The sequence below is a fragment of the Colletotrichum navitas genome (assembly GCF_030913465.1).
Source record: "Colletotrichum navitas strain CBS 125086 chromosome Unknown LY79scaffold_33, whole genome shotgun sequence".
Taxonomy (NCBI): Eukaryota; Fungi; Ascomycota; class Sordariomycetes; order Glomerellales; family Glomerellaceae; genus Colletotrichum; species Colletotrichum navitas.
The window spans coordinates 219,488-247,062 of record NW_026850579.1 but is presented as its reverse complement, the minus strand read 5'-3'; the positions used below and the strand labels follow the sequence as shown (position 1 = coordinate 247,062).

Sequence of the window (27,575 nt, the reverse complement as noted above, 5' to 3'; positions counted from 1 at the left end):
CGAGTCAATGACGTTGGCTTCATTGTCTACAGAAATGGTGCAAGAAGGTGTATAAGAGTGGCATTGCCGCCATGGACGATGGAAGTCATACCGTACGATCAGAACATACCCTAGCGTATGCATGCTCCAAAGAAACTCAAAGTGCATGTTATATCTTGCTGTCTAAGAGTCATTATTCAGTCGTCATTTTTCGATCTCATAATACCCGGCCACTCATCTAGCAGCAAAGCATACGTTTACAACATGGTAGGTTCTGCACATCGATCGCAGATCATCGCCGGCCTCCAACCTGCTAGTACCGCTTGATTCCCTTCTTTTCCTCTTGAGCTGCCTCTTGTGCCTGCGCGTTAATCTGGATAGCCTCCTTCAACTTCACAATAACCTCGGGCTGGTTGCTGAAGGCCCGCTGCAGCACCTCATCTAGCTCCTTCTCGACCTTGCCGATTGGCTTCACACCCGGCTTCCGGGCGCTGGCATCGTTTATCAGCTTTCCCCAGCGCTGGGTGAAGGCCACGATGGACTGCCTCAGCAGCTCGTCCAGCTGCTCGCTCATGTCCTCGACCGTCAGTGTCTTGGCCGTGACGGATGGCTGCTGCGGCGTGCCGCGCGACCAGAGGGAACCGCCAATGATGTTGCTGACGAAACCCACCCAGCTCTGGGGGCTCAGGTTGTCCCAGATGTGACCGAAGTGTTGCATGGCTGCGGCGTCGCCGCGGATGTCGCCGATTTCGAGGGACACAAGCTCGTTCTTGATGATGAGCAGATTCTTGACCATGAACAAATCAGAATCCGTGCCGGCTCTGATGGACTTCATGCGGGCCTCTGCACGCTGCAGGACCTGAATGGTTTCCCGCATGATCTTGAAGATGACCTGGCTGTTCTTTTGCTACTAAATGTCAGATTTGGAAGGCAAGTTCAAGGCTCATACAACATACGCTTCGTTCCTTGGGCATGGCTTGGTCGTATTTGGAGAGAAGATCGAGTGCCTGCTTGACAGGGGGGAAGGCGTTCGAGGAAGAGACGCCATTAACAACAGGCTCAATTGTGAGGGCTTCATCTTTGACAACGGCCTTCGAGACCGTCTTCGTGATCTCTGCCTCGAACGCACTATCTGTGAAGACCCAAAGATGCTCGGCAAGCAGCCTGGCGCTGAGCTCCCGGCACTGGCGAGCGAACGGCGATTCCTCATCGTCGTAGTCCAGGACCAGGTACTCGTTGGTCAGCCATCCCACAACACTGCAGATGGTGTCCAAGTCTGCTGTTTGTAACGCAGACTGCAGGTTGGCAGCTATCTGCACAAGGTTTGCCGGATTGACGAGAGACCTCTGGTTAGACTTGAGGACCCCGTAGGCTGAGTTTGGATCAGAGCTCCACTGCAGATCCAGACCAAATACCTTGACAAACAGGTTGGCCTCGTTGAAAGCGCGTTCAAAGCTCTGCTTGATGTAGTTCCTCGAGGCCGTCTCAACAGATAGGTCCTTGATCTCCTTTTTGAACTCGTCTTGATCATGCTGCACAATAGGCTTCAGGTCACGGTCCCGAACGCCAAAATAAGAGCTGAAGAGGTTGCTTGTGGTGTTGGAGTAGATGTCCTTGGCAATGCCGGTGATTGGAAGGCCGTATTGATCATACACGCTGCGGGCTACCTGGTGGATATTGGGGATGAGGGAGTACGAATCGAGGATCATCTCTTCAAAACGACCGTACGCTACCGCATGACGAGTGGCCTCTGACTTTGTTCCCACAATCTGGCCAGAGATCTCGGATGATATGGTATCCAAGCGATTGGTGAAGCCAACCTCGAGAAGATGAAGTGCCTTTGTGAGCAGGGCTTCGTAACGAGCAAGGTACGACTCGGCATCGCGGTAATCGGTCTGGCATCGCATCATTCGTCAGCATCAGTCCCCAAGCGTGCAGCAGAAGCACCTACGTGTTGCGACATGAAGCCTATGCAGGAGTCCAGGTTTCTCAGAATCTCGGTGAAGGAGTCATCGTCAACGAGCCGCCCGGCACCAGGAGCATTGAGCCGCCTGGATACATTATCGAGGTATGCGTAGAAATGGAGATCGGTGCCGACTTCGTCCGCCAGCTTTTCGAGTCGGTGCTGCTCAGATAAGAGATCCTCACACCGAGACTGGAAGGAGCTCGTCTGCGCCTCCACGGACTGGAACGACTCGGATAGCGTGGTCAAGAGCTTCAGCGCTTCGTCTGTGTCGTCAATGAGCGTATTGAGATGTCGTTCAGTGAGCGTAAGTTGGTCTTTATAGAGCCTAACCTGAGGGTTAGCGCCTCCCCTCCACAGCAAGCAGGGCGAACTGACAGATACTCCTGCTGACTGGCCTCGAGCAGCTCCTCCCCATGCAGGCCGAGGACGTGGTGAGGGCCCGTCTCCTGGGAGTCGGGAATGTCGGCCGCAATGTCCAGCGCGTCCCATGTCTTGTCCCTCCTCCGCCTGCGCCTCTTCTTCTGCTCGTCCTTTGCCAGTTGAGCTCTGACGACGTGGTAGAAGTCAGAGTATGAGCTCGCACGGCGGAGCACAGTCGCCTCGGGAGGGGTGTTGCGATCCTCGACCCCTTCAAAGATCTCATTAAGAGCTCGTGGTGCATTGGAGGCTTGTAGAATGCCCTGTCATGATAGCCTTCGTCAGCAGGCTACTCGCGAGGGAGACGGCGGGCGGGATTTGGAGCTCACGTTGGACTGCTGCAACAGCGACTCTTTGCGACGGTGAGTGGTTCCCTGGGCGGCCGATGCGGCTTTTTTAGCCACATCTGGCACGAAGCTGTACCAGGAGTCGTCGTACATCGCGGCTGGCCTCGGCGGCGTGGGTGAGGAGAGCTCTGGCGCAAAAGAGGTCCTGTCGAGTCTGGCGCTGGTCGATGTTCCCACCAAAACCGCCCGCCGGTCCGTGTAGTAGTAGGCTATAGGACAGCTCAGCCAGCCAGCTCTTACCTCGCGTACGGTACCTAACTGGGCGGGAAATCATTGGCCCCAACTGCGGCCGGCTGGAGCTGCGAAAGTGGGGTCCGCCATGCTCATCCGCCGCGGGGCGCACGGTCCCTGCAACGTCAGGGGTCCCTCTCACAGTCTAGGTAGTATACGGAGTACGGAGTAGTCTAGACAGACTTAGTGCTGGACGAATCGAAGTTTTAGTTTTCGTGCATGACCTCACGACCTTGGTTGTACCTCACCACCACCACCACCTTACCTATACTCATGTGGTTCAACTTACCAACTGTGGTTTAAGGCTCTCATACCGAAGTTTCTCATCCTCACCAGTTACCTTTCCAATCGCTTCTTCACTCGGGTCATAAGAACAAAAATAATAAAGCATGAAGGCTTGCAGGACAGCTACGCGCCACGCCGGCGCGTCTCTCACAGCTCAGAGATGCGCCGCTGTGGCTCGTCGTCATGCCAGCTCCGGTCCCCGCCGAACTGGTGAGAAGTCGGGCTTCGGAAAGGCCACCGCCTTGCTCCTGACGGCGGGAACTGCGGGTGGTTTGTACTACGCCGACGATTACTTCAACGGGCCCTTCAAGCAGTTCTTTAGCCCCAGTGAGGAGAAGGAAGCCGAGCACCGCAAGACAAAGTACCAAAAGGCCGAGATCGAGTTCGAGAAGGCAAGAAAGGAGGCGCTGTCAAAGGAGGAGAACCGCGATCTCATTAGCTCTCAGCATCTTCAGGTCAAGCAGAGCTGGGAGAACCCCGGCGTCTACGCTTGGGGCTCCAACGTGGGCAAGGTGGTCGACCCGCAATCCAAGGAGACCGTCATCAAACAGCCGAGGAGGATCAAGTATTTTGACGGGAAGCTCTTAAGGGACATCAAGCTGTGCCAGGATTTCGGCGCCGCCGTCACTGAGAAGGGCGATCTCGTGCAATGGGGCCTGGGCTTCTCGAACACCGACCCCTCGCCGGTTGAGACGCTCAAGGGCAAGGACATTTCCAAGATTGCCATCTCCAACGATCGAATCATCGCCCTTTCATCCAGCGGATCGGTATACTCGGTCCCAGCGTCGCGCAGCGGTCTGACTCCCGGATCAAAGTCGCTGCAACAGCCGCAGCAATCGTCGTCGTCCTGGATCCCCTTTTGGAGCTCGGGTGGCTCAGAGTCCGTCAAGGTCAGAGACCTGACGCCTAAGAACCTGGGCTGGGGCGAGAAGATCACCGACATCAGCAGCGGCCTGCAGCACAGCCTGCTGCTGTCCTCAAAGGGACGCGTCTTCTCAGCCGCCGCCAGCACAGCGGAGTTCCCTTCCAAGGGCCAGATGGGCGTGCCAGGCCTGAGCTGGACCTCGCGCCCGGCGGGGCCTTACGACCAGCCGCATGAGATCACCGGCCTCTCGGGCTTCAACGTCGCCAAGATCGCCGCCGGCGACTTCCACTCCGTTGCCCTGACCAAGGATGGCAAGCTCTTCACTTTTGGCGACAACACATACGGCCAACTTGGGCTGCCGGCGGAGTCGACCTACCAGAACGTCGACGCGCCGTCTCTCCTGCCCACAGGCAAGCTCTACGCAAACACTGGACTCATCCCGAAGATCACATCCATCGCCGCCGGAGGAAACAATACCTTCTTCACCGTGGACGCAACGGAAAAGGGCAACGAGATCGCCAGCAAGGACTTCGCGCCGGCCCGCCGCATGCCAAGGGTCACGGCAGACTTCTGGGCGTGCGGCCAGGGCGTCTACGGCACCCTCGGCACGGGCAAGTGGACGCACATCACGCCCGGGCCTGTCAAGGTCAAGGCGCTCTCGTCGCTCTTCGAGTTCGACGAGAAGAAGAACATGATGGCGCCGATCCGGTTGTCCAACATCAGCGTGGGGAGCACGCACGCGTCAGCGACGATGGACAACGTCACGCGGACTGGCGCCACGACGCGCAGCTCCGCCAACGACACCAACTGGGGCTCCGACGTGCTTTTCTGGGGCGGCAACGAGCACTACCAGCTCGGCACGGGCAAGCGCTCCAACCTGAACACGCCGAGCTACATCGGCGTGCTGGACGGGGGAGTGGGCGACGCGCTCATGGGCCGCACGGGTGAGGTGCACCGGTTCCAGCTCACACCCCGACAGACCGTCCGACTCGGCAAGGACGGCAAGGGTAGGAAGGTCACTCTGGAGCAAAAGGTCGAGTGCGGGCGGTTCGTGACGGCTGCCTACTCGGCGGTGTAATCTGGACGCACTAGGCTGGCAACTATGTTTGTTTCACCATGGAACGGGAAGAGAATCAGTGAGCTCTACTAAGTCAGGAGCGAGGGAGGATGCTGTACTATTAGGTATCCCAGGAGGATATTGTAAGGATATGGTCTTGTAAACTTATAAAGAACGAGAGGGAGACAGAGAGAGGGGGGAGGGGTGTTCAGGGAAGGATGTAGGGCTTTCCGGGCACAGGCCGAGATGAGCGAGCCGCAGGGGAGGGGCTCTCGTCGATGGGCCGGGGGTGTTCTCACGCAGCGTCAGGTATGTCGTCGTCTTGTTATCGCACGGCGACGCTGTCGAATCTCGGCGGGCAAAGAACAATTCTACTCCTATTGCTCGGCATCTGTCCACGGGGTTGCGTGCCGCATCCTTTTGTGGCGTGGCCTAGGCCTGGCACAAGACGTGAATCATCTGAAGTGCGTCGTCGGCTTGGCAGCGGTTCGAGACGCGAAAGCGACCCTTTGTGTGCGCATGATCCTGGACAGGACCTGGACGGGACGGGACAACATCGCTCGGGTCGGGAAGTGCACACTGCAGTACGCGGTAGGGGAGCCAGCGCTGGCGGACTTGGTCGCCTATCATCTGCTCTTGCCCGGGGTGTCTCGGTGGCGTGGTCACGCGTGCCGAACGGATGGGACACGACGAATGACGACTGAAACGAGCACATAATTTGTAAATTAGTATGTGAATTAATATAAGCAAAGGGAGGCGGGAACGACTGACGGTACCTCTCTCCTAGCTTCCTACCTGAGTAGGTATGAAGAGGTAGTAGGTAGGTAGGTAGGTAGGTAGGTATGTACTGTCAGGTGGGGGACCTGCCCAGGGGTACTGTGAGATACAATGCAACCACGTGTGGGAGGAGGCGTTTGGCATTCTTGATGGGTGCCGTCGTAGTGGCATGCCAGTGTGGCAGTGTGGCAGTGTGGCAGTGGCAGTGGCAGTGGCAGTGGCAGTGGCAGTGGCAATGGCAGTAGAATTGAAAGTCTTCTTGGGCGTGGGTCTCTGGGTAAGCACTGTCTGTAGGTAGGTAGGTAAACAGGAACTACCCGAAAGAACGGAGTGGTGGCATGAGCATCTGGCGCAGGCATGCATGGCCGGCCCGTGGCGATTCCAGATGGCTTCCGCGGCGGTGCCGACGTTCAACCGTCGGGCCCCTTTTCCCCGTCTCGAAGGCCCGGGGTGTCCAGGATGCACCCATCTATATGGACTGCCCTATTCTGCAGCAAGCAAGCAAGCAAGCAAGCAAGCAAGCAGCAGCCTCAGTGCCCAGGTGGACTTCCAGCTCCTCGGGACGCGGCGACAGGCGGAGGCTAAATAAATAACCTAGCCTTCCCTTGCGCATCCAACTCAAAACCCACCATGCCACACACCCCCAGCCTAGGTAGGTAGGCAGGTACGTATACGAATACCTGCTTGGATTATTCGTATCTGTAAATACCTTGGTTGAAGTTACATGGGAACGTGGTGTGCCTTTCTGTAGGAAACCAGGGTAGGTTCCGTAGCTATCTGACGAATGCATCTACGCAGGTACACGTACCCGGACAAGAGAAGCATCCGTGCACTCTGCCCCGAGATTACGGTAGACAGGCGAACTCTCATATCCATCCACATCCTTCTCTCTCATCATCCATCCATCCACTCTCATCCAACACCCAGAATATCACCATCCCTGCCCTGGCCCCCCCTCCCCCTGTCCTCCGGAGACAGCCATAGATGGGTATACGATCGCGTTCCATCGAGTCCAGCTAGTCCAGCTAGTCTAACCAGAGCGACCTTGTCGCCCAATCATCCGGAGCCTCGACGTTGCCTCCAGTTTCCCTGTGTTCTCGGCGCGGAAGCAGAGCAAAGCAAGAAAACTTCCCAACATTTACGAATATACCGTCACCTCCTATTCCCTTCCTCTTGGTTCCTGCCCCCCCCCCCCCCCCCCCCTTTTTCTTCTTCCCACTCGATATCACCCGCCCGTACGGTACTGGACAGCCTCATCTTGACACTCACACTTCTTCCCCCACCTTTCTCCTCTTGACATTTCTTTTTCCCCCACCCTTTCTTGGCCCTCCGCCGACGCGCTCCATCGCGGTGCGATGGTGCCATGCCCACGAGAAGGGAGGGGAGGAGAAGAAGAAAAGAAAAAAAAAAATAGAGATTCTGGATCGTCGATACCCGCCCTTTTTTTAGTGTCATAATCAAAAATTTCTACCATTTTTGTAACCGTGGCAATTTCTTATCACGAGCCCCCTCCTTCCCGTCCACCTTGCCTTACTTAGTTTACGTACCTGGGTAGTCATCCGTTTGCTCTGCCCTCTTCTCTCTTCTTTTTCTAATTCCCCTCGAATTCGACATTCCGGCCTGGAACTTGGGTCCTTCACACTGCATACACACTTTGGCTTGACTCACCCTATCTACCTAACGGGCAGCAACCGTCAGCACGTGCCCTCCGAGTGACACAATCAAGTCTCGACTCGTGACGCGAACAAGCAGAGGCCCACACGGTACATGCCCCGAGGTCCATCCATGCGACCACTTGAGATCGTGTGGAACGGTACTGCTTCATATTTCCACGTTTCGTTCCGACCCTCGCTGTTCTCGTTTCTTTTCTATCTCACCAACAGACCACAAATATATTCGCAGCCAGCCACTCCAAGGCCTGCGCTCTCTCCTCCCTGCCGCAATCCATAGGTACTGCAGCCAGCCACATTTGCGCTCGCCCCTTCGCTCTTCCCTCCCTCCCTTCGAAATCCTCAACTTGGCCAACAGCTACATACCTACCAACGACCGGATCCCCCGTCGACACTCCGACATTCTTTGCCCCAATACCGCGCTTAACCTGAATTACTACTCGCTGGCTGCAGCTCGCCGTCTTGCCGGGCCACACTTGGTCCAAAGAAGTAAAGGGCCTTCTTGCAACTTGCCGCCTTGCCCTTCCTCTGCGCCCCAAGAATTTGACGACATTCCAGCCTGCATAACCAACCTTTCTTTCTACGCTGCCCGACACTCGGCACCTTATCGTCGCCAAACTCGCCGTCGCCAAGTCTTATCCTACCTTCCCTTACCTTTGTCGTATTTCGCTTCCTCGGCCACCCCCCCACTGCATTAAGTTCGGTCTGGTTACACTCCAACGTCACGTTTCGTGCGACAGCAGCCTTTGTTGCTGCGAATTCCCAAAGATGGACCACCTCCCCAAATTCCGCAGGAAACCAAAGATTCCAACAATCTCCACGACAGACGTCAAGGGCCCCCCCTCCCGAAACGTCGTCGACGAACAACCCCCCCAGCAGATCTTCCCCTCCACTACCACCACCGTCACCGTCACCGGTGGCAGGTCTCCGACCCCGACCAAGCCCGGATTGCGTAAGTCCGCCTTCCGCAGCCTCCACCTCCGCAGCCCAGCCAAGCGCGCGCGGTCACCTCCCGCTGCCTCCCTGCCGCAGTCTCCGCCGCCGCCCGCTATCGTTTCCCACGACGGCATCACCTCCTCCCCGGCATCGTCGAGACAGAAGGACAGCGGGGGAAGCGGGAGCGGAAGCGGGAGCGGAAGCGGCAGCAAGGACGACTCTGCGGCGTCCTCGTCGGGAAAGAACAGTCAGGAAAGCACCAGGCCCAAACCGAGGATCCCAGCTTTCCTTGACCTTTCGGTACCAGGTACGAAACCTCCGCCGCCTCGAAGACGTAGGGGCGCAAGGCGGGAACTAACTGCTGGTTTTCCTGCAGATCTAGAAAACAAGTTCCAGGAGCTTGTCTGGCTGGAGCGCGAACGCCTGGCGGCTGGCCTTGCCCCCGATGCCGACGAGTCCACGAAATGGGGCTCTTACAAACAGACGGACCTGCGCAGGGGCGTGCAGGATCGCTACTTCAACATCAAGCCCTGGAACCACAACCGCATCAAGCTGCGCGTGCCCGCCGAGGAGCTCGACTACGTTAACGCATCGACGGTATCTCTCTCCTCGCCCTCAAACAAGGACCTCCCTCCCTTGCGCTACATTGCGATGCAGGGCCCAACCGAGGCCTCGGTCGACTTTGTCTGGCGCATGGTTGCGGAGCAGCTCACGTCCCCAGTTGTCATCGTCCAGCTTACAAGCTTTTTCGAGAATCACCAGGTCAAGTGCTTCCCTTACCTGCCGCTGGACGAGACACAAGGGCCCTGGGCGCTAAACGAGATGGACGGCTGGAACGACGGCTGGAGCGCCACGCTGACCTTCGATTCGCTCACCGTTTTGGAGGACGGTGCGATCGAGGTCCGTAAGCTTCTGTTGCGCGCCGGCGACGAAGAGGAGGACCGCGTGATCTGGCACCTTCTTTACACCAAGTGGCCCGACTTCGGTGTCCCCGCCGTCGACGACCTCGCGAGCTTCCTGGCGCTCATGCGCCTGTCGCGCGAGTACAACACGACACCGGAGAACCCGCGCATCATCCACTGCAGTGCGGGCGTCGGGCGCACAGGGACCTTTATCACGCTGGAACACCTGATGCGCGAGCTAGACGAAGGTGCGCTCGAAGATTACGACGGTGACGCCGAGGGCGACGATCTCATCTTCGCGACCGTCGACACCCTGCGCGAGCAGCGCCGCAGCATGGTCCAGGCCGAGTCGCAGTACTTGTTCCTTTACCAAGTGTTACGCAAGCTGTGGCAGGAAAAGTACGACGTCGAGGACAGCGACGGCGACAGCGAGCCCGCGGCTAAGAGGCTCGAGGTCGAAGCCGAGGTCGAGGAGCCATTGACTGACTGACGAGACATCCTGAGCAACCCTTGACATTCGGGAGGCTTGCCAAGGGGCAGATAGACGCGCATACCCATGATTGCTCGAGAGACTGTGGCGGCATGGAATTTGTAACCTTAACATCATGTACCAAAGCAAGCAGCATCGACAGGCGTTGTTTTTATACTTTTTGTTTTAGTTTAGGGAGGGGGGCAGCATTGAGATGAGGCATCCAAGGGTGGACAGCATATACATGCCCACGACTTGGGCTTGTGGTTTATATGACCACGATGGGGTGGTTGGCACGCGTATACCAAGGACGGGTTTGAGGATATCCCGAGGGGGTTTCATGAGGAGCCCCCTCCCGCCGAGAGATGAAGATTAGTTGTTGTGGGAATAAAGTTTGGGCCACGCCTTCACGCAGAGCGGAACGGCAGGAGTCGACGCATGGCCCGGGAAGAGTGGCCTTTTTGACACAAACGTTCCTTCGTCCACTTAGGGTGAGGGTGAGGTGCGTGGTTGCGTAGAAGATAAGAGAGGGAGACTCATCGAAGGAGCGAGACAGCTGGCAAAGGCTTCTCTCCCCCATCCCCCATCTGGAGGACGACTGTTTCCCTATCATTCTGCCCTGTGACGTCGGAGTGCCGCGGTACCATCATATGGCCTCATCCACTGGATTGAACACGTAGTAGACTCGCGTAGAGCAGCCTCCCCCCCCCCCCTTTTAGGAGGAAGTCTACCTTTTCACATCGTCCCTACCGGGCCCAAAGAATATTGCGAAAGGAGATGAGAGCCAGCTCATCAGCGCGCGGAGGCAACTCTAGCGCATCAGGATCCCTGCCCCGAACCTGAATTCAAGATCCGTGGCCGGAAAATCGCAGTCCCGTCTGAGATGAAGGTCCTCGGCCACCAAAGACACACTTCACTTCGCGGAGAGAGAGAGAGAGAGAGAGAGACAATTGGCTCGTGACGCAGATGCGCCGTAACTCTCCTCGCCGACGATGATGTCATTCTGAGCAACGCAGACGAGGGAATGACCGGACATCGGCTGCTCGGCGACAGAGAAGAAATTGACGGGGGGCAGGTCCCTCCCTAAACCAAAGAACGACCCGCGCGGCCCGACAGACCGGCTCATACCCAGTCCCGCGGGCCTCAAAGGAAGGGAAGGGCAGGGGAAGGGGGGGGGGCATCTGGCTCGACAACAGCTTTGCGAGGCGGTGATACTGATTCAGTTGGAGGTAGCACTCCTGACGAGGATTGCTGGACCGGCCGTAATAGAGCACATGATAATTCCCACGGCGAAGCCTACAATCAACGTAACCTTTTATTTGCCCGTCCAGAGGACTCGGGCCGATTTAGGCTGCGCGCCCTCGTCCCGGCAGGGATTATTCCCTTGTTCCTCTCCTCTCAAACGTCAAAAGGGCGACACTCGTCTTTACACCGTCACCGAACCCCGGGCATTATGGAGGCGTGTAAGTGACAAAAGTGACACAACATACATCGTCACTATTAATATGTGATGGATGGCACATGGCCCATCCCATACCCGCTGACCGGTTCCGGGGACTCCCGTCTCGGTGTGAGATTTCGAGCCAGGATGGTCAGCCAGGTGCAGTGTATGTGGAAGGACGTCTGGGTCTGCCGTCCTGTACGTTGTTCTCTGCCTTCTTTGATTGGCTACTAAACGTGTGTGCCGTACCTGAGAGGCCTGCTCAGATGACTGCGTTCCGTTGGCCAAATGGCAGTAATGAGGCGGGTTAGTCCTGCGCCGCGCAACCAATCGCTGATGGAGAAAATCGTATGTTGTCCGTGACGTTTGCTGGATGTCTTCAACGGGCGTTGAAGATAATTTCGCGTCATGGTGGATCGCCGGCGATCTCCTAGACCCATGTATCAAGAGACCGAACACCGCTGATCAACTCTGGTGAAAGGGCGAAGCGGATAAATCGAAGTCCACGAACAAGGCTTGTCTTACTGGGATTGCAACCCTCGTTATGGGGACGAGGAGTGGTGATGCCCTTGTCAAACCGACGCCTGGTTGGCTGGAACGGTCATGGAGAGACAGGCATATTCGGTAAAAGTACACCGAGGTCTACGAACCGTCGGTTCATTTTCCTGTCATGGAATACAGTGGAGACTTGACCCCAAGGTCAGGCTATCGGCGCGATTGACGCTAGGTCACAAATATTTCTAACCTCCTGGGCAGGTTTCATGAACGGAAGGGGAATAGATGAGATGAAGCGGGGCCTTGGGATGATCTGATATGATATACGCGTATGCGTATGTATGTATATACGCATGGGTGTGTGTGGTGGCGGGGTCCTTCGGACCGGCGCGGCTAATCAAGGGCGGGTAGGGCCTGGTACTCCGGTGTTTTGGATGCCGTGAAAGCGCAATTAACATCTCTCATGCATTATTAGAGTCAGTCAGAAACGGAGCAGATCCGACCTTGGCCCGCTCTTCCTGGGCCTTATGAAACAGCGAATAATGAATACCCTCCTTCAACGTGTGATTTTGCACGGGACGAGTAGTGTACAGCTGACTATCGTTCAACTCTTCGCGAGAGTTAACTCTCTGGAGGCTGTGCCTCGGCAAGTATCAGTACAACCGGCAACTTAAGCGGCCTTGAATAGGAAGTGGAAATTGTGGGCTTCCTGTAGTGACATTCTGTGCCGTCGTTACACGGCAGGGCGAGCACGGAGCATGTCGGGGTAGTTGGAAGTGAAGTCCAGCGCAACTTAACGCAGCAGCAAAGGGGGCTGGATTGATGGAGACGGGATGAACCAGCAAATAAGGAACTTCTCAACAACCCCAGATTTGGCGAAGTAGCCGGCGTAGAATGGTGATACTGGGGTAGGGGCGCAACCGGCTATTCTTTCGAGGCCGCGGCGATTCAGCCGTTGCAATGCGTGCAGACCTTCCAGCGCTATGCTTCAGAGTTCGGGCAAGACGTTAAGGTTTCTGGTCTGGTACTGATCATGTAGTGGATGCGGCCGTCATGTGTAAGTCGACGCCGAATCACATGCGCCGTCCGGACGTTGTGTCGCAATGGACACACACATCTGTGCGCTGGCGACCAGCACGCTCACCGAGAGCGGGGCCGAACACATGGTAAAGCTGTATCGGGAGCTGCAGGGTTGCAAAGCCCAAACGGGAAATTTCTCTGTTCCGGTCTGGCGATACCAAGGGATTATCCTCGAGGAGGCGGTGCATGACTAACAACACGTCGAAGATCCTTAGTCAAAGACGACGGAAGTAGTTGCGTAGCTGGAATGCGTGATACAGCTTGTTGAATAAGGAGCGGGCGTAAATGAATGCCAGAGCAAGAAAAGTTGCTAGCCGAGAGAAAAACGAGTGGCTCCTGTTCGAGACTTGTACAAGCCGCCTACAGACGGGATATTGACACAATATGTAAGCTTGTGCAAACCTCCCACGTCTGGGTGGCAGACAATGTTTTCCGCGAGCGCTGGTTCATGGAGCTTGAGCTCAGTCAGGTCAAGCGTCCAGACTAACCATCATGCAGGATCTGTAACCAAGCCCTCACCGCGGCGGGGTCAACAGCGCTTGTCCCAGAAAACGAGCGCTTCCTCCAATGCAAGGTCGCCGGTACGTTTGGTCTGGGGACGGCAGTGCAGGTATGTGTGTGCGCGTGTGGATACACAGGAAGTAGTGTGGGTGAAACGGAGTGGCCCAACGGGCGGCAGTCGAGGGTAGAAGCGAGGCTGCATTGGGGCAAAAGGAGGACGAGGCTCCATACTACATGGGTAATACTAGAGGCCACGATCCGCTGTGCAGGTTAGGGTTGTCGAGAGGTGCCTAGATATGTGTTGGAATGCTAGTGTTGAGTCACGGTTGAGTCTGGAGGTGAGACGAGGGAAACGAGGCAGCCCGAGTTTGGGGAAACATGGAGGCCGAGTCGATACGATTACTGTCGGATGGATGCCTGGTGGTTTGCTGATTTGCAGATGACCGAAAGCATAAAGAGAGATAAGCAAGACGGCCGTGACTTGTCCGGCAAAAAAGGAGAAAGAAAAAAAAAAAAGCCCACGAGATCCGGGGAAACGCAGTCGGCAGGATATGACTGTCGGGCGAGGCATGTGGAAGTAGGGTCTGGGCGCTACTTTGTGACGCGCATATGATTTCCAGTGCCTTTCAGAAGGATCTGAGGCACCCAGAAGCTTTTGCACTCTGTCGTATCGGGACCCTCGACAGCAAGTTATAGTAGCGAAGATGGGTTGAGAGGGCCAGTGCTGGAAGCGATACACAGACTCGTCAAGAGAATGGCGTGAATGTGGCACTGCTTAGTAGAATAGGGGCGCACACGGACGGAAGCGACCCTGGGGTCGTCGGCGGTTGCTTTCCATGAAGGCGGCGGTGTTGTTGTGTTGCTGCAGGTCAGGCCTACACCGCCGCCGTAGCAGTGCAGGGAGCAATGGGTGCTGTGGGCAGAGAGAGACACGATGTTTCTCTGGGTTCCATGGGTAGCTCAAGCTCGGGCGGCCCAGCGTTGGCCAAGCTGGGGAACAGAGTCAGTCGGCCAAGCTGAAGCTGGCCCCTGGGCAATGGGGTCGAAGATTCAATCACATGTCTGCTGTCGTGGCCGCTGCTGGTGAGCAGTGGATTGGGGATGAAACCGGGGTAAGACGACGAACAACGGATCCGAGAGTAGATGGAACCGATGAGCAGGAGGGTCGAGATGGCTGGATTGAGTTTGCAAGAAGCAGCATGTCCCGTTGTACGGCGTTCGGAGATGACTGCGTGCGCTCTCTCATCTGGTGTTTTGATACGTAAAATATCATGTCCTTTTGCAGCCGAACGAGTCAAGGAACACGGCGCTAGCCCATAGCACTACCGGTATTGTTTCCGAAAAGCAGGTAGGTACGCAGTAAACAAGGAAAAAGGGAAAATGCTGCTAGGCGTTGAGTTTTGCCCGGTACGGTTAGAGTCAACATGTGAGGCGAAGCGAGGGGAGGCCGACAACAGACCCTGCCTGCCGTGTTTTCTCACAGCATGACGATGGGCAAGGAAGGAGGGAGCAGTGACAACGAAGGGGCTGCGGAAGGCTGGCTGTCAGGCGAGCTAGCGGTGGAGGTACCTACCACCTGCCTACGGTACCTTGCGAGACGGAATCTTGCGGTGACCGGACACCTGGGACTACCTATGCGGCCGCGCCAGAACCTTGCTTGGTGCGTAGTTTCCATTTACGTACGCTGGAAAATGACCGACAAAAGGCATGTGCGATGGAAGGAAAAACCGGGGCATAGTGGAGGATCGGGCACGGAGGGACCCACATTACTTCGTCCCCCCTCCTTCCCAATTCTCCCTCGTGCAAAACCGAACCCCAGACTGGTTGGTGCACGAGCTCGACGCTTGAGAGAGAAGGAGCAATGCCAATAACAACAACCTTAGGTAGCACGTACCGGTAGGTAGGTACACACGTACATGCTGTACGACTATGAGACGGGACCCGGGTCACGAGCATGACGCTAAGGAAGGCCGAAGAGTCTCTCGTTCCCTTTGTCGCCCCGTCCCGCCCTCGCTTTCTTTCTGTGCTTCTCACCAACAGCCGTTTCTTATATTGGGGGCAACATTGGGGCGGCTTGATTAGTAACTCGCATGTCGCTCTCGTTTCCGTCCGACCTTTCGTTTCTCAGCGAGACCACCATCGGGTTATGTCTCCGCCATCCACTACTTGGCCTCGTCTCGCGTCCGCAAGACTCTGCGAGCAATTCCAGCTTTTTCAGTGGCACAGGCCGGGGGGCCGAAGCTAGACAATCGCCCCCTTTGCTTCTGCCCTGTCTGTGCCACCGTTCTGCACCTCACCGATGGCCGTGCACACGTTCCTGGTCTTGGTCTCCCCAAGGCCCACCCGCTGGAATGCTTCTGGAAGACGTGGACGCACCTCGTCACATCCTGGCTAAGGCCTGCCACTGACGCTTCAACTGGGTCTTTGCTTAACGTCGTAGGTATCCATCCGACAGGGGTCTGCGTGCGTGCGTCAGTCTTGTCAGGGGGGGTCTGCGTGCGGTTGCGTCGAGTTTTGGCCCCCTACCAAGTACAGTACCCTCTAGGAAGTACCGTAGGTGAGGTTCGGGCAACTGACTTTCAGAGAAGAAATACTCGTGTAAGTGTAGGTAAGCTAAACCGGGTGGGGCTCCTTGGGCTCTTGGGCTCCTCGGCCCGGAACATACTGTGCACTAGTGCATTGGAACTGGGAGAAGCCAAGTAAGTCAGTCCCTGATCATCCCTGATGATATCTGTACATCCGGCGGAGCACCACTTGGGGCCGGGAATACTGCCTAGTCTATGTATGTAATCCGGCGTTGCTGATCTCATGATTGCCCAAGTGCCCGCAAAATGCTCCGAGCCTACTGGTGTGTTATTGGAAGGTCGGTCTCGAACTGCCTTGCGGATCACCAATCCGGATGCCGGAACGCTTGGCCCTGTCCTGTGCCCAAACTCAATGTCGTGTAATGCCTGGAATGTTTCTGATGGTTCACGAACAACGAACGAATCCGCCCATTGCCCATGTGCGGAACCGTCGCAGCAGAACGGCGGCCCATGGTGGCATGGGTGTATAACCTGCGTACATACTAGTAGTACTGTCTGTACGACTAACGTCCAAAACCATGTCTAATACGAAATGAATCAACCGCTCGCATTTTCGGCCGTCTCTCGTCGCTGCGACCCCTCCTCCTCCACACCGAACCTCTTTTCGAAGCTAGCGCACCGCTACGGAGTACGGAACAACTGCTTACCTACAAAGAATTCAATCGTCTCCATCCAAACATCCTGGATCCCGCCCCTCTCCTAGCAAGGCTTCAGCCGCCCCCACCGGCACGCGACGACGAGACAAGCCCGACAACGACGACGACAACGACGACAAGGTCGAAGACAACAACGAGACGTGGGCCTGCCTTGTCGCCAGGGCGGATCCTCCGAGTCAACAGCCCAGCCCCGTAGCGTCCAGGTCGTCCCACGACGTCGTTCCCTTCATCTGCTTTTCATTTATTGGCTTATTCTCGCTGCCATTTCTTCACGTCGCATTTCCTCCACCCCGGTCGATCGCAGGTGGCCAATCGTAGTTGTGCTCAAGTTCCGCCCTCCCAAGTGCCAGCCCGTCCCGAATACTCGGCCATGACCCGCCATCAAAGTTGTAATGGTGAAAGGGCATTACCGGTACGGAGGTAAAAGAGGTACCTACGTAGCCGAAGCCCACGATGGTACATGCAGACAAATTGGCCAAACCACAACATCGTGTTGCGGAGGGGTTCTTTTTTTATTATTATTATTATTATTATAGTATACCTTCACTACGCGGCGTGGCCCGCTGGATGCTCGGAAAAGTCCCTGGGTCGACCTTGCCGTCGTCGCAGGGTCCGTTGAGGTTCTTCATCTTTTTATTTTTTATTTTTTAATTGCTCCCTCGTGGTCTTCAGCCACTCAACATCGACTCATTACTAGTGCCCGTGACAGTGACCGGCGATGACCGCGCCATCCCACAATACCAAGGTAGTCAGCCGTCTCTCGCATTTTTATTATCATCATTATTATCATTGATTGATTTATTTATTCAGGCTGTAATCACCGAGACTCTATATCACTGTCGGTAGAAGCGACCCCTTGTGCGCCGTTCACCAGCTCCCGTCAGTCTGGCCGTGGGTACCACCACCCTTGGTACATACAGTACCCGACTGACTACATGCGGTTGGCCAGCATCATCGACTGCTTACCAGACAGGCTCATCCTATCCCAAAGGCGGTCCAAAGCTCGCCAGTGCCAGCATTGCATCGCATCCGGCCGGAGATTTCCACTCTACTCTCATACGACACGAGCCTGTACTTCCCGGGATCCCCGCCCATCGTTGCTGTTTAGCCCGGGGCTGCTTTCTTATTAGCGTTCCCGGCAGGAACTTCTCTGTCTGTCATCTCTCTCACGCGCCATCGAGTCGCTTCTGGTTTTGATCTTTGGTTTCCTCACCGTTTGCCTTCGTCCTCGCCGTCAACACCCTTCTCCTCCTCCTCGTCCTCGTCCTCCTCGTTCCTCCCCCCCTTCGACCACCCCGTCTCAGTCACACTTGCATTAGATCGTTGTTGCTGCATCCGCACCACCCACACCCACTTATTAACACACACCCACTTTGCTCTCTGCCTCTCTTACACACACACACACACACACACACACACACACACACACACACACACACACACACACACACACACACACACACACACATACACTCACTCACTCACTCTCGTCACTTTCATTTGCTTTCTTTCCTCTTCTCCGTTACTCGCTCTCTTCAAAGAAACACACCCACACCCACCCACCCATCCACACACACACACACACACACACACACACACCGCACACAACTTATTATTACCATTGCATCCATACAACTCGTTTCTCCAAGTACCAACTTTGATCTTTTCGTTCTTAACCCCTCGTATAACTTGCATCCGCCTTCTTCCATACTTTGGATTTTCACTCACCACTCGACTACTTTTCCCGTCGCCCCGCGTGGCTGATAGTCGCCGCCCCACCCCATAAACGAGGTGTATCACTTCTCAGAATCCTTGTTGATTGCCTCACGGCTGCCTTTCTTTTCTCTTCCCCCCTTCCGGAGGCTTCTGCTTGATTGCGCTCAGCTTTTTATTGGCGAAAACAAACAAGATCCGGATACGGCCCGGGGAGAAGGGGATACGTCATGACGTCGATAGTGAGTTTGCTTTTTCCTGTAATTCTGTCTACCCATTGCTTCTCTCGCCCGGCGGTACCACCTTATCCTCCCCCCAAAAAGTCCAGTTTCCCCGGACCAGCAGCCAATCTCGACTGCAGTGTCTTGCTGTCCCCGGCCGTCAAGCCTGCCCGTCCGTCTGCCTTTGTGTAATTGGCGACAGCCGCTCGCTCACCGCCTCACCGCTTCCCGCATATCAGTGCACATGCCCATCCTCTCCGTCTTCCCCGTCCTCCCAGACACTCAGACAAACCAGACACGAGACACCGGCAATCAGGAAAGCATCCCCACGACCGGGGCCCTGCCTGTTGCAACCGGCCTCGCCTTGCCCAACTTTCTCATCCCATCCCAATCTTCTCCCATGTCCGAACACCGCAATATCCCGTTTTCTAATTAGCCCCTTCCATCTCTTGTCCTCCCCCATTCCCATGCCCAAACCCATTCACCACCACCCAGACCCCCTTCAGACTGACCATAAGAAAGGGAGACTACGCCGCCATGGCCTCCTCCATGCTTTCTCACAACTACCCTCCCTGTCTCTGTCACACATACGTCTCTACCCATGGGCGCCTGCCACCACTCGTATCTTACTCTACCGTCGTGCCCTTCTATATCCCGTCCCCCGTCCGCCCGAGGATAAGCTGCACCGCCATCCTTCATCTACTCTTCTTCTCACACACCGTCATGTCTGCTCTTGTTTTTTGAGAACACCATTTGCTCCCCCTTGCTGCGCAAGACTTTGTCCTTGTTGTTATTGTCCTTGTCATTGTCTCTCCCCCGTTCCGCCAAGGTCGCTCGCCGTCTTTTCTCACGATGCGCGTCCCGTCGTTTGAGGACACACTCGCCACTCCTGGCGAACATAGTGCAGCAATGCCTCAACCACCAAATACGCAGTCACTAATGACCGGCCTCCAGCTATGCCTCGCTCACTACTGCGACCAACACGGCCCGACCCCGCTGATGGTCACCGAGGGCCTGCCCGTCCCATGCACCACATGCTTCGATGATGGCCCTGCCGGTTATGCCGACCAGGATCAACTCCGACCCCGGACCAGCGTCCCAACGACTGCTGCATCTCTGAACCAGACAGTGGCCATGACCGATGCGCTGCGCCAAATGCACCTCAACCCCCATCGCAGCTCGTCTATGCCCACCTCTGAGAACGAAGCTCAGGTTCAGCGCGCCGCCATTCTTCGTGCGTCCGCCGCCAACTCCCCGGCTTCGCCACTGTCGCCCTCAGCCATCGAGACCCCACCCGAAAGCCCCCGCCGCCTATCAGAGCAGCAACCGCAGCCACGACGCGACTCGAGTTTCCGCAGAACCTACGACGAATACGTTACGAAGCGCGCCGGCCCATGCGAGAATTGTGCGTTAACGCTACCGCAACGACAGGGTAGCAAGGACAAGGCCGACATGAAGGCCGAGCGTGGCCCTACCTTGCGCACTCGCGCACCATATGCGAGAGTATACGGGCAGGCATCGCCGCCAGCCTCGTCTGCTAGCGATACCGACGGAGAAAGTCAACCAGGACGAATGCACCGAAGAGCAACGGGCTCCTCCACGACGCGATCGAGCATCTCCTCGGGGAGACACACAAGTCATACCCACTACCTCGACTATACCTCGACCCACGAGCCACTCATCCCGTCCTCCTTCTCAATCGTGCGATCCTCGTGCCTGCGCACCCTCTCGCTGGAGACTCTTCCTCGTGCGCCCGCAAATCCTACGCCGAGTGCCTCGCCACAGTCCAGCAATATGCCTGCCTTCGTCACGACGCATAGCGCTGGGGCGGCAGCGTCTGGTGGTCCTATCTTCTTCGGAGACCCAGTTAACGGGTACACGACGGCTTACATTTTCCGCATCCCGGATATGCACGCTAGAGGACACAAGCGAGTATATGCCTTCCTTGCCCTGAGCACGCACAAGGAGCGTCTTGCTATGAAAACATTTGGATTTATGGCTGCCGCCTTCCGTGATCTTGCGTCATGGATCCAGCAGTTGGCGGAAGCCGAAGCCGAGAAGGCAGCCGAGGCTAGCCCCGTGGGAGGCCCGCAACACCACAGCTCTTATCCCATGGTGACCAGACCGGATAGAGAGGGACCTGACCGTGGTGGCAGCAGCTTTCTCACTGGAGGCGGCGGCTTCTCAAGGCGAATGGGTGGCGGTCCTGGGGGGGTCTCGCTCAAGGCCCGCGGCCTTGCTGAGCTCGTCGGTATGCCCGATTTCTTCATCGAGCTTCATGCCAAGTTTGTCAAGCTCATGCTTGAGCTCGGTGTTGTACTAAGCTCCTAACCACTCTGGTGGCTGCACATATACGTTTACAACATATTGTCCCACTGACATCTCATGGACACGAGATGGGGAAGACCTACCCTCTGGGGAGGAGGGGTATCAATGCACATCTGCATGCGTGCTCTGGCAGGTTCGGCCAGAACACGTGTTGCACCGTGCGAGAACATCCTCGAACCAACAAGCGGCAACAATAATGACAATCAATAATCATCTTTGCTTGCTGGTTGAAATGGAGATGAGAAGATGGGAAGGAGAGTTTTGCGAAAGGAGAGACGGATATACCCCCCGTTGAGATGAACGTCATCTCACATTGCGCCATGACTTTCTGCATTAGCGACGGCAGCATCCGGAGTCTTTTTTCATTTTTTTTTCTTCTTCTTTTGCTGAGCCTCACCGAGCGTTTCGCGCTTGAGGAGAATGGCTTAGAGCTCGACCGACTTTGATATTCAGGGTTTCTTTAACAAAAGGGGGTGGAAGGGTTGCTGGATGTGCTGGTTTGCCCCATAGCTTTATGATTCATGTTCTTCTCACTCCGGTTTCTTCCTTACTATCCTGCTCTTTTCTTTGCAGGCTTCTTTTTTTTTTTTTTTGTTTTTTTTTTTTGTTCTCTTGAATTAAGGAATCCCAGGCCGGTGGGTGGCATGGAAAAAGAGGGCAAAGGAAAAAAAGGGCAACCAAAATGGACGGGAAAGGGAAAAAGGAAACCACTTAGAGATAGGAAATCCGGCCTTAATGGAAAACAAGACTTGGGGGAAAGTTCACAACGGGGTCTGTCAGAAATATAATCCCGCTGCCAAATCGAGCTGTGTGTCTTCGTGCCCGTTACTCTTTGGCTCTTGGTGACATAAGACCCCACCCCCCGAATACGCGTCGAGGCGGGGCCTGCCTGGAATGCGCGGGACGTGAATAAAGTTCAACGGTTTTTATTTGTCTGTCACTGGTCGATTCCTAACGCGATGTGCAGAATTTGGATCTAACTATCTACAATGCTACGTGCCTACAGACCGGAGACTAAGAGAGCGGGGGGGAGGGGGGAAAGTGTGATATGTAACCGTGGACTCGGCGAACCGGGGACGCTCGTTTACCTCGGCGTTGCGTTTGGGGGCAGGAGAGACCTCTAGTTGTCGGAAGAATCCGAGCCCCGGGGCACACCGGCGGGATATTGCCGACTCTGTTCAGCCCTCTCCCGTATCGTCCCGCCTGCCAGCCCCGGCGTTATCCCCGAGATCGTTCCGTCGCCGCGACGCGAGAGGTTGCAAACGCCAGAAGAGTGCCGTATACACGCAACATCGGGCAACTCGCCCGTGTGCGTAGCTCATGCTGGAATCCCAGAGCCGTCGGTATCATATCCCGGCGTCCTGTATATCTCCGTTCGTACTTCCGTATCTTCTTGTTCGAAACGTCATCACAATGGCAATCAGTGATAGAACCGCAACTGATCATGCAGACGGCAGCGCAGCTTCTTTACCAAGTGTATTGTACAAGGCAACGCCGAGCTTCGCTCCCCGAAGGCTTGAAAGTCTATCCCTTCCCTAATCGTGTCCCGGCGTGCTATTACATCGCCAGCATTGCAGCGTGCAGTGACTCGTTCCTCCGACGATACGCTTCCTTGCCCCCCATGCGCATCCTCCGTCTCCTCCTGGGCAGCGTCCGCAGCTTATTTGTAAAAGTCAAACTTGTTCTCGTCGCTCGTGCCTTTGACCTGGCTTGAGTAGGCGTCCTCCAAGTCGCTCTGGATAATGTTGTAACGGTTCTTCCGCACTGCGCGGAGACCAGCCTCCTGCATGATAGCAGCGATGACAGCACCGCTCAGGGGATCGTTGCGGACGATCAGAGAGTCCAGATCCACTTCAGGAGCGAGACTCATCTTGCTGGCGATGGTGGAGAAGATGAGACGACGTTCTCGTCTATCTCTCAAGCTGGGAAACTCAATCTTTCGGTCCAGACGACCGGGACGGAGCAGGGCGGGATCGAGGGTATCAGCTCGGTTGGTGGCCATGATGACCTTGACATTGGCGGTTTGGTCGAAACCATCCATCTGGTTGAGTAGCTCCAGCAGAATACGCTGGACTTCACGATCGGCACCAGTCTGAGCATCGAAACGCTTCGTCGCAATAGCATCGATCTCGTCGATGAAGATAATGGCGGGGGCGTTCTCGCGGGCCATGCGGAAGACGTCACGAACCATACGTGGACCCTCACCAAGGTACTTCTGCACGAACTCGGATCCGACGACGCGAATGAAGTTTGCTGTTGTGGAGTTCGCCACAGCCTTGACCAGCATTGTCTTTCCCGTTCCGGGGGGACCATAGAGCAACACGCCGCGAGGGGGGTCGATACCAATCTGCTTGTAAAGGTCGAAGTGCGTCAAAGGAAGCTCAACAGCCTCACGGATCTCTTGTTTCTGCATGTCCAGACCACCAACATCGGCATACGTCACGTCGGGCTTCTCATCGGCACCAAGCATGGCAATGGAGGAGTCCGCTTCGGGAGGGAGAATATCGACGAGAGCGTTCGAGTGACGGTGGAGGGCAACGGAGGACGAGGGCTTGAGCTTCTCGCGGTCGAGGGTGGAAAGGATACGGACGACATAGTTGGAGCCGGTGGAGGACTGCACGATTCCGGTGCTGCGATGGGTTAGCTATGATGAGGTCCTGCGGCTATGAGAGCAGCTGTGTGCGGGGTCTGCGTACTTCTGGTCGATGGCTTCCATAAACTGCCCGATCACCAGCGGGACGCTCTGGATCCGCTTGATCTCCTCCTGGGCCCGGACAAGCTCGCGCTTCAGACTCCTATGACGTCTTGTCAGCAAACTGAATACAATGCGGTGATTCCGAGCCAAGTCCCACCTCTGCTCATCCTTGATGTACTCCTCCTGCAGCTGAATGTACTCAAGTTGTCTTTGCAACTTCTTCAATGTGGCATAGTCGTCGCCTCCTTCCGTCGAAATGCCCTCGAAGTTCTCGATACTAGGGATTGTTGAGGGCGCCGTCTTCTTGTGAGGAAGGGTCTGGTTGGCCGGGTTTTCTACCAAAACGTCGCCCATCGTGTCAGAAATTCGGCGAGAAGTGGTGTCGTCGTAATGGGGTTTCGGGCACTATAGCTACGTCGGCGATCGCAGCAGATGTAGGTTCGCGGGGAGTGGACTTTGACGTTGACGATGGCAAAGGTGTTGTTGTCAAGCTTGGTGGTGCTTGCCTGCTCTAGCTTGCTGTAGGCGCCAATGGATACGCATGCAGCGTTCCAGCCAGGCTTAGTCAGGAACCTCGTGGAAGCTCTCGTATCACGTGAGGTCTACTTCCCAAGGCAGACTTCATTGCGGGTTGATTGGCTGAGCAGGTGACCTGGAGCAGGGCGGAATGCCTGCGGCACGCTACCCACTCTTTGAGGCAGCGATGCTCTCCGATTGGATAGTTGGGGGGCTACCTTCCCCCACCATGTATACTGTGGGGACAGCCTGAGAGGAATCCCTGCCATGATGATGTTAGGGTCTCTCCCGCAATCCACTGTTAGAGACGCCGGTGAGTGTCACTGCCGGACCTTAGCACAGCGTCCAGCGTCGGCACCTATCTCTTATCAACCTCCCCAAGCCCATGGGATGATGTGGTGGGCGGTGGTTTACCGGATGCCTCGTTAGGCCTCGTCCCAGCAAGTGACCTAGCACTGTACGGTATCAGTCACAGGCACACCTCTTCTCTTCGGTCTCGTACCCTTAATCACAACCTTGACTCCTTCAACATCTCATTCGCTCCGACGACACACCACTGGTTCCTCCACCCCGACAAGTTCGCCTGGTGTGCGTCCCTCTCCGTTCTTCCCCCAGCCGTTCTGACTGCTTTCAAACATTATCGGAGTTTTATCGTCTCTCCTCCATTTCCCCTCCAATACCCTAACCATCGTCATGTCGTCGTCTATTGCTATCCCGATGACGCCGTCGTCGGCCAACACATACCACCACCAGTCTGCCCAGGTGCGCGGTGCTACCAGCTCCTCTTCGTCGACGTACTCCAGTTCCCCTCGGACGTCTTCCCCGTCGTCCGCTCAGAAGCAGAAGATGGCCCACGGGCGCCGTCCTAGCCTTCTCAGTATGTCATCCCGCCTTATTTCTTGATCACAATGCCAGTCGTCGCAGTCTGGCCAGGCCTGGATGTCTCAGGGTCGTTGCACGGCATACAGCAGTCACTTACTGACACCTTGGGAAGGCTCCGCCTTGTCGAAGCAGGAAAGCACCGTTATCAACATCGGTGAGCCAAACGGCACCCCGCGCCTGGTATGACCACTTGCAACTCTTGTTATGGGGTATTCTGGCTGACAGGCTCATCAGATCACCTACCTCTCCTCGAGCCAAGGCTTTGCGTGGAACCCAGGTATGTCCCGACTTCAAACCAACTGCTACCCCGCCTCGGGCTGACAAGGGGATTGCAGAGATCTTCCTGCCATCCTATGTGGACTGCGACTACGTCCCCCTCGAGAACCGCCGGGAGCCTGTACACGAGATCGTCCTCAGCGACGAAGAGATCAACAATATGTTCCCTCAATAACAGTTCCCAGACCGCCGACCATGACGCTACACACGAACACCAACGTCCTGCGTGCTTTAGACCGATGGTTCTCACGAGACACCCTTTCATTTCCATACCACGGCGTCCGGATACGACCTGTAGCCTCTTTCTGATTCTTCTTCCACCATTTACATCAGACTGCGAACTAGAACAGCGGATGAGGCCATGCCCGGACCAGAGACGCACGGGCATGTGTACACACTGAGTGGAAGCACAATACATCCAGCATTTTCCTCTTTTATTGGGACGAGGACCTTTTATTAGTACCTAGGCTTGGGGGATCATTGGTGGAGTTGGAACTTCTTTCGGGCCGGATGGGGTTTCCGTCACGCCATATTTCTTATCAGTTTGTTGCCGTTATCCTTGGATTGGGGCGTTCTTCGGTATTGCCAGCACATACCCTCTTCTCACCCTCGATCATGTACCATGCCGCGCCTGCTCCGGTTTTCCCTTACTCTGCTTTCACACCTTTTCCATAGTCCAATAGAGTCAAAAGACACTATTCATGGTATGCTTTCCGTCATCCAGGGCCCCATTGGTGCATTGCTTGTGCGCCCCCTTGGCATATGAGGCTTATGCAAGTTAGTCCCATACTTGTAGGGGGGTTTGAACAGCCAAGGTAGCATGTCGGCCGAGTATGAATACGCTGTACACTAGGTCATGGTTTATGGGTTGCGTCGGGGTAGTTGAACGGACCTCCCTCAACTTTCGACCTTGGGCGTCTACCAACCACCTGTAAGATTTCAAGTCGCCGCCAAGCTGGGGTTCTCCGCAAGGCATACAACTCAAAAACCGAGATTCTTGAAGACCACCAAGAACGGTGCCGTGTTGACGTCAAATTCTGGTGAAACGTCCCCTTTGGTGACTGACTCAAGCCTTCTTATCTGAGCAGTCCTGGCACGGCGCACTGCCGTCGGGTGGCCTGTTTGAACGTCTTTCTCAGATGGCGTCGAACCGCAAAGGTGAGAGAAATAGGCGGGCCCAGCTTAGACTGGCCGGCGCTACTGTACGGTGTACATGTATTTCACCGCACCACCCGAAAGCTATTCATCAGCCGCCCCGAATGGCGCTCCGCTTCCAGGCCTGGCCTTGCCTTCCCCATGCTGCTCCTTCCTCAAAGGTTACTGCCAAGCAGCGTGGACCCCTTCATAAACGCGCCCCACATATCGGCTGTCCCGCGCCAGGTTCACAGCGTTTGATTCGACAGTCCAATGACTTTGCGAAACTGGGACATGGGGCCGTAGTCATAGCGCCGAAAGGCATGATGCCTGGGACAACTTGGATGAAAGATGTCGTCGAATGAAACGTTGAATTGCTGGAGTCGTTTCTCTCTCCTTTGCTCGCTGTTCCGCCCTGCCCAGCGAGTGGCAAAGTACCCTAGGGATCTCTCTGTTTGCCAACAAGGGAGCAGCTTAATACCTAGGTATCCGTAATCTGCATAGCATTCAGCCTATCCGGCTAATGTAGGGATATAAATTACCTGGGTGGGAAAGGGTAGCCTGACACTCACGTTACCATTGTTGTCATTGGCGGAATGTAGTATTGTATGATGCTATCTTCAACGGTGTCCTTGTTCTCCGTGTCTCCTCTTGATTGACGACGCAGGAAGCACCGTCGATCACATTCACGATTGCCGTTGGCTTGAAATGTGGACCCGGCATCCTGCGTCACCTCGAAGTAGGTTAGACGCATCGAGTACGGAGTAGGGGAGTCATCTTCTCCCGATTCACTCCTTTCTGCCCCCCTTCCCGCACATCCGAATTCCGGCGCTACATTTGTAGATAGACCTGAATAATACTCTTTATTTTATTTTTTATAGCTTAGATACGGCTAGCGTTCAGCACTTACGTTCTGGGGACGATTCCTGCAAAACACAAAGTCAGTTTTCAGGAAAGTCCTTGGAGTCGAGGTCCGTCTTCTGCTCCGTGTTGCACACACTGGCCCGGCGCCACGGTAGGGTGTCTGGCGCATTGTCCGATCTCGGCAGTTTTCCGTTGAGGTCGTACTGGCAGATGCAAGGGAAGGGAAGGTCACATGCTGATATCGATAAGATAGGCTCGCTGTGATGTGATGAGCGATAAGCGCGGGT

The 27,575-nt window shown here is 55.7% G+C and overlaps 7 protein-coding genes across 7 annotated transcripts; 5 read left to right on the top strand and 2 right to left on the bottom strand.

The window, feature by feature from the left end:
* Positions 1-88: 88 nt before the first annotated feature.
* On the bottom strand, positions 89-2,980 carry LY79DRAFT_555426 (Sec34-like family protein). The gene is made up of 5 exons (XM_060557927.1): positions 2,692-2,980; positions 2,321-2,625; positions 1,931-2,270; positions 936-1,874; positions 89-886 (listed from the first exon to the last, which is right to left on the bottom strand). Exons 1-5 carry the CDS (start codon positions 2,800-2,802, stop codon positions 293-295), a joined length of 2,289 nt encoding a protein of 762 aa, XP_060413713.1. The 5' UTR covers positions 2,803-2,980; the 3' UTR covers positions 89-292.
* A 94-nt stretch (positions 2,981-3,074) lies between these two features.
* LY79DRAFT_224962 (regulator of chromosome condensation 1/beta-lactamase-inhibitor protein II) lies at positions 3,075-5,296 on the top strand. Its single transcript, XM_060551633.1, has one exon. The coding sequence runs from the start codon at positions 3,330-3,332 to the stop codon at positions 5,166-5,168; it is 1,839 nt and encodes a 612-aa protein (XP_060413712.1). The 5' UTR covers positions 3,075-3,329; the 3' UTR covers positions 5,169-5,296.
* On the top strand, positions 5,281-5,897 carry LY79DRAFT_224933 (uncharacterized protein). The gene has a single exon (XM_060551632.1). It carries the CDS (start codon positions 5,394-5,396, stop codon positions 5,862-5,864), a length of 471 nt encoding a protein of 156 aa, XP_060413711.1. The 5' UTR covers positions 5,281-5,393; the 3' UTR covers positions 5,865-5,897.
* Positions 5,898-8,362: 2,465 nt separating this feature from the next.
* Positions 8,363-9,922, top strand: LY79DRAFT_516536 (protein-tyrosine phosphatase; the record flags this gene model as incomplete). Its single annotated transcript, XM_060554829.1, has 2 exons — positions 8,363-8,837; positions 8,907-9,922. 2 exons carry the CDS (start codon positions 8,363-8,365, stop codon positions 9,920-9,922), a joined length of 1,491 nt encoding a protein of 496 aa, XP_060413710.1.
* Positions 9,923-19,532: 9,610 nt separating this feature from the next.
* On the top strand, positions 19,533-20,924 carry LY79DRAFT_590634 (vesicle coat protein; the record flags this gene model as incomplete). Its single annotated transcript, XM_060561180.1, has 1 exon — positions 19,533-20,924. One exon carries the CDS (start codon positions 19,533-19,535, stop codon positions 20,922-20,924), a length of 1,392 nt encoding a protein of 463 aa, XP_060413709.1.
* A 1,657-nt stretch (positions 20,925-22,581) lies between these two features.
* On the bottom strand, positions 22,582-23,970 carry LY79DRAFT_590632 (26S proteasome subunit P45 family protein; the record flags this gene model as incomplete). The annotated part of the gene is made up of 3 exons (XM_060561179.1): positions 22,582-23,551; positions 23,618-23,716; positions 23,774-23,970. 3 exons carry the CDS (start codon positions 23,968-23,970, stop codon positions 22,582-22,584), a joined length of 1,266 nt encoding a protein of 421 aa, XP_060413708.1.
* An 879-nt stretch (positions 23,971-24,849) lies between these two features.
* LY79DRAFT_670133 (uncharacterized protein) lies at positions 24,850-25,465 on the top strand (the record flags this gene model as incomplete). The annotated part of the gene is made up of 4 exons (XM_060563743.1): positions 24,850-25,009; positions 25,127-25,194; positions 25,249-25,291; positions 25,350-25,465. 4 exons carry the CDS (start codon positions 24,850-24,852, stop codon positions 25,463-25,465), a joined length of 387 nt encoding a protein of 128 aa, XP_060413707.1.
* Between the last annotated feature and the right edge of the window lie 2,110 nt (positions 25,466-27,575).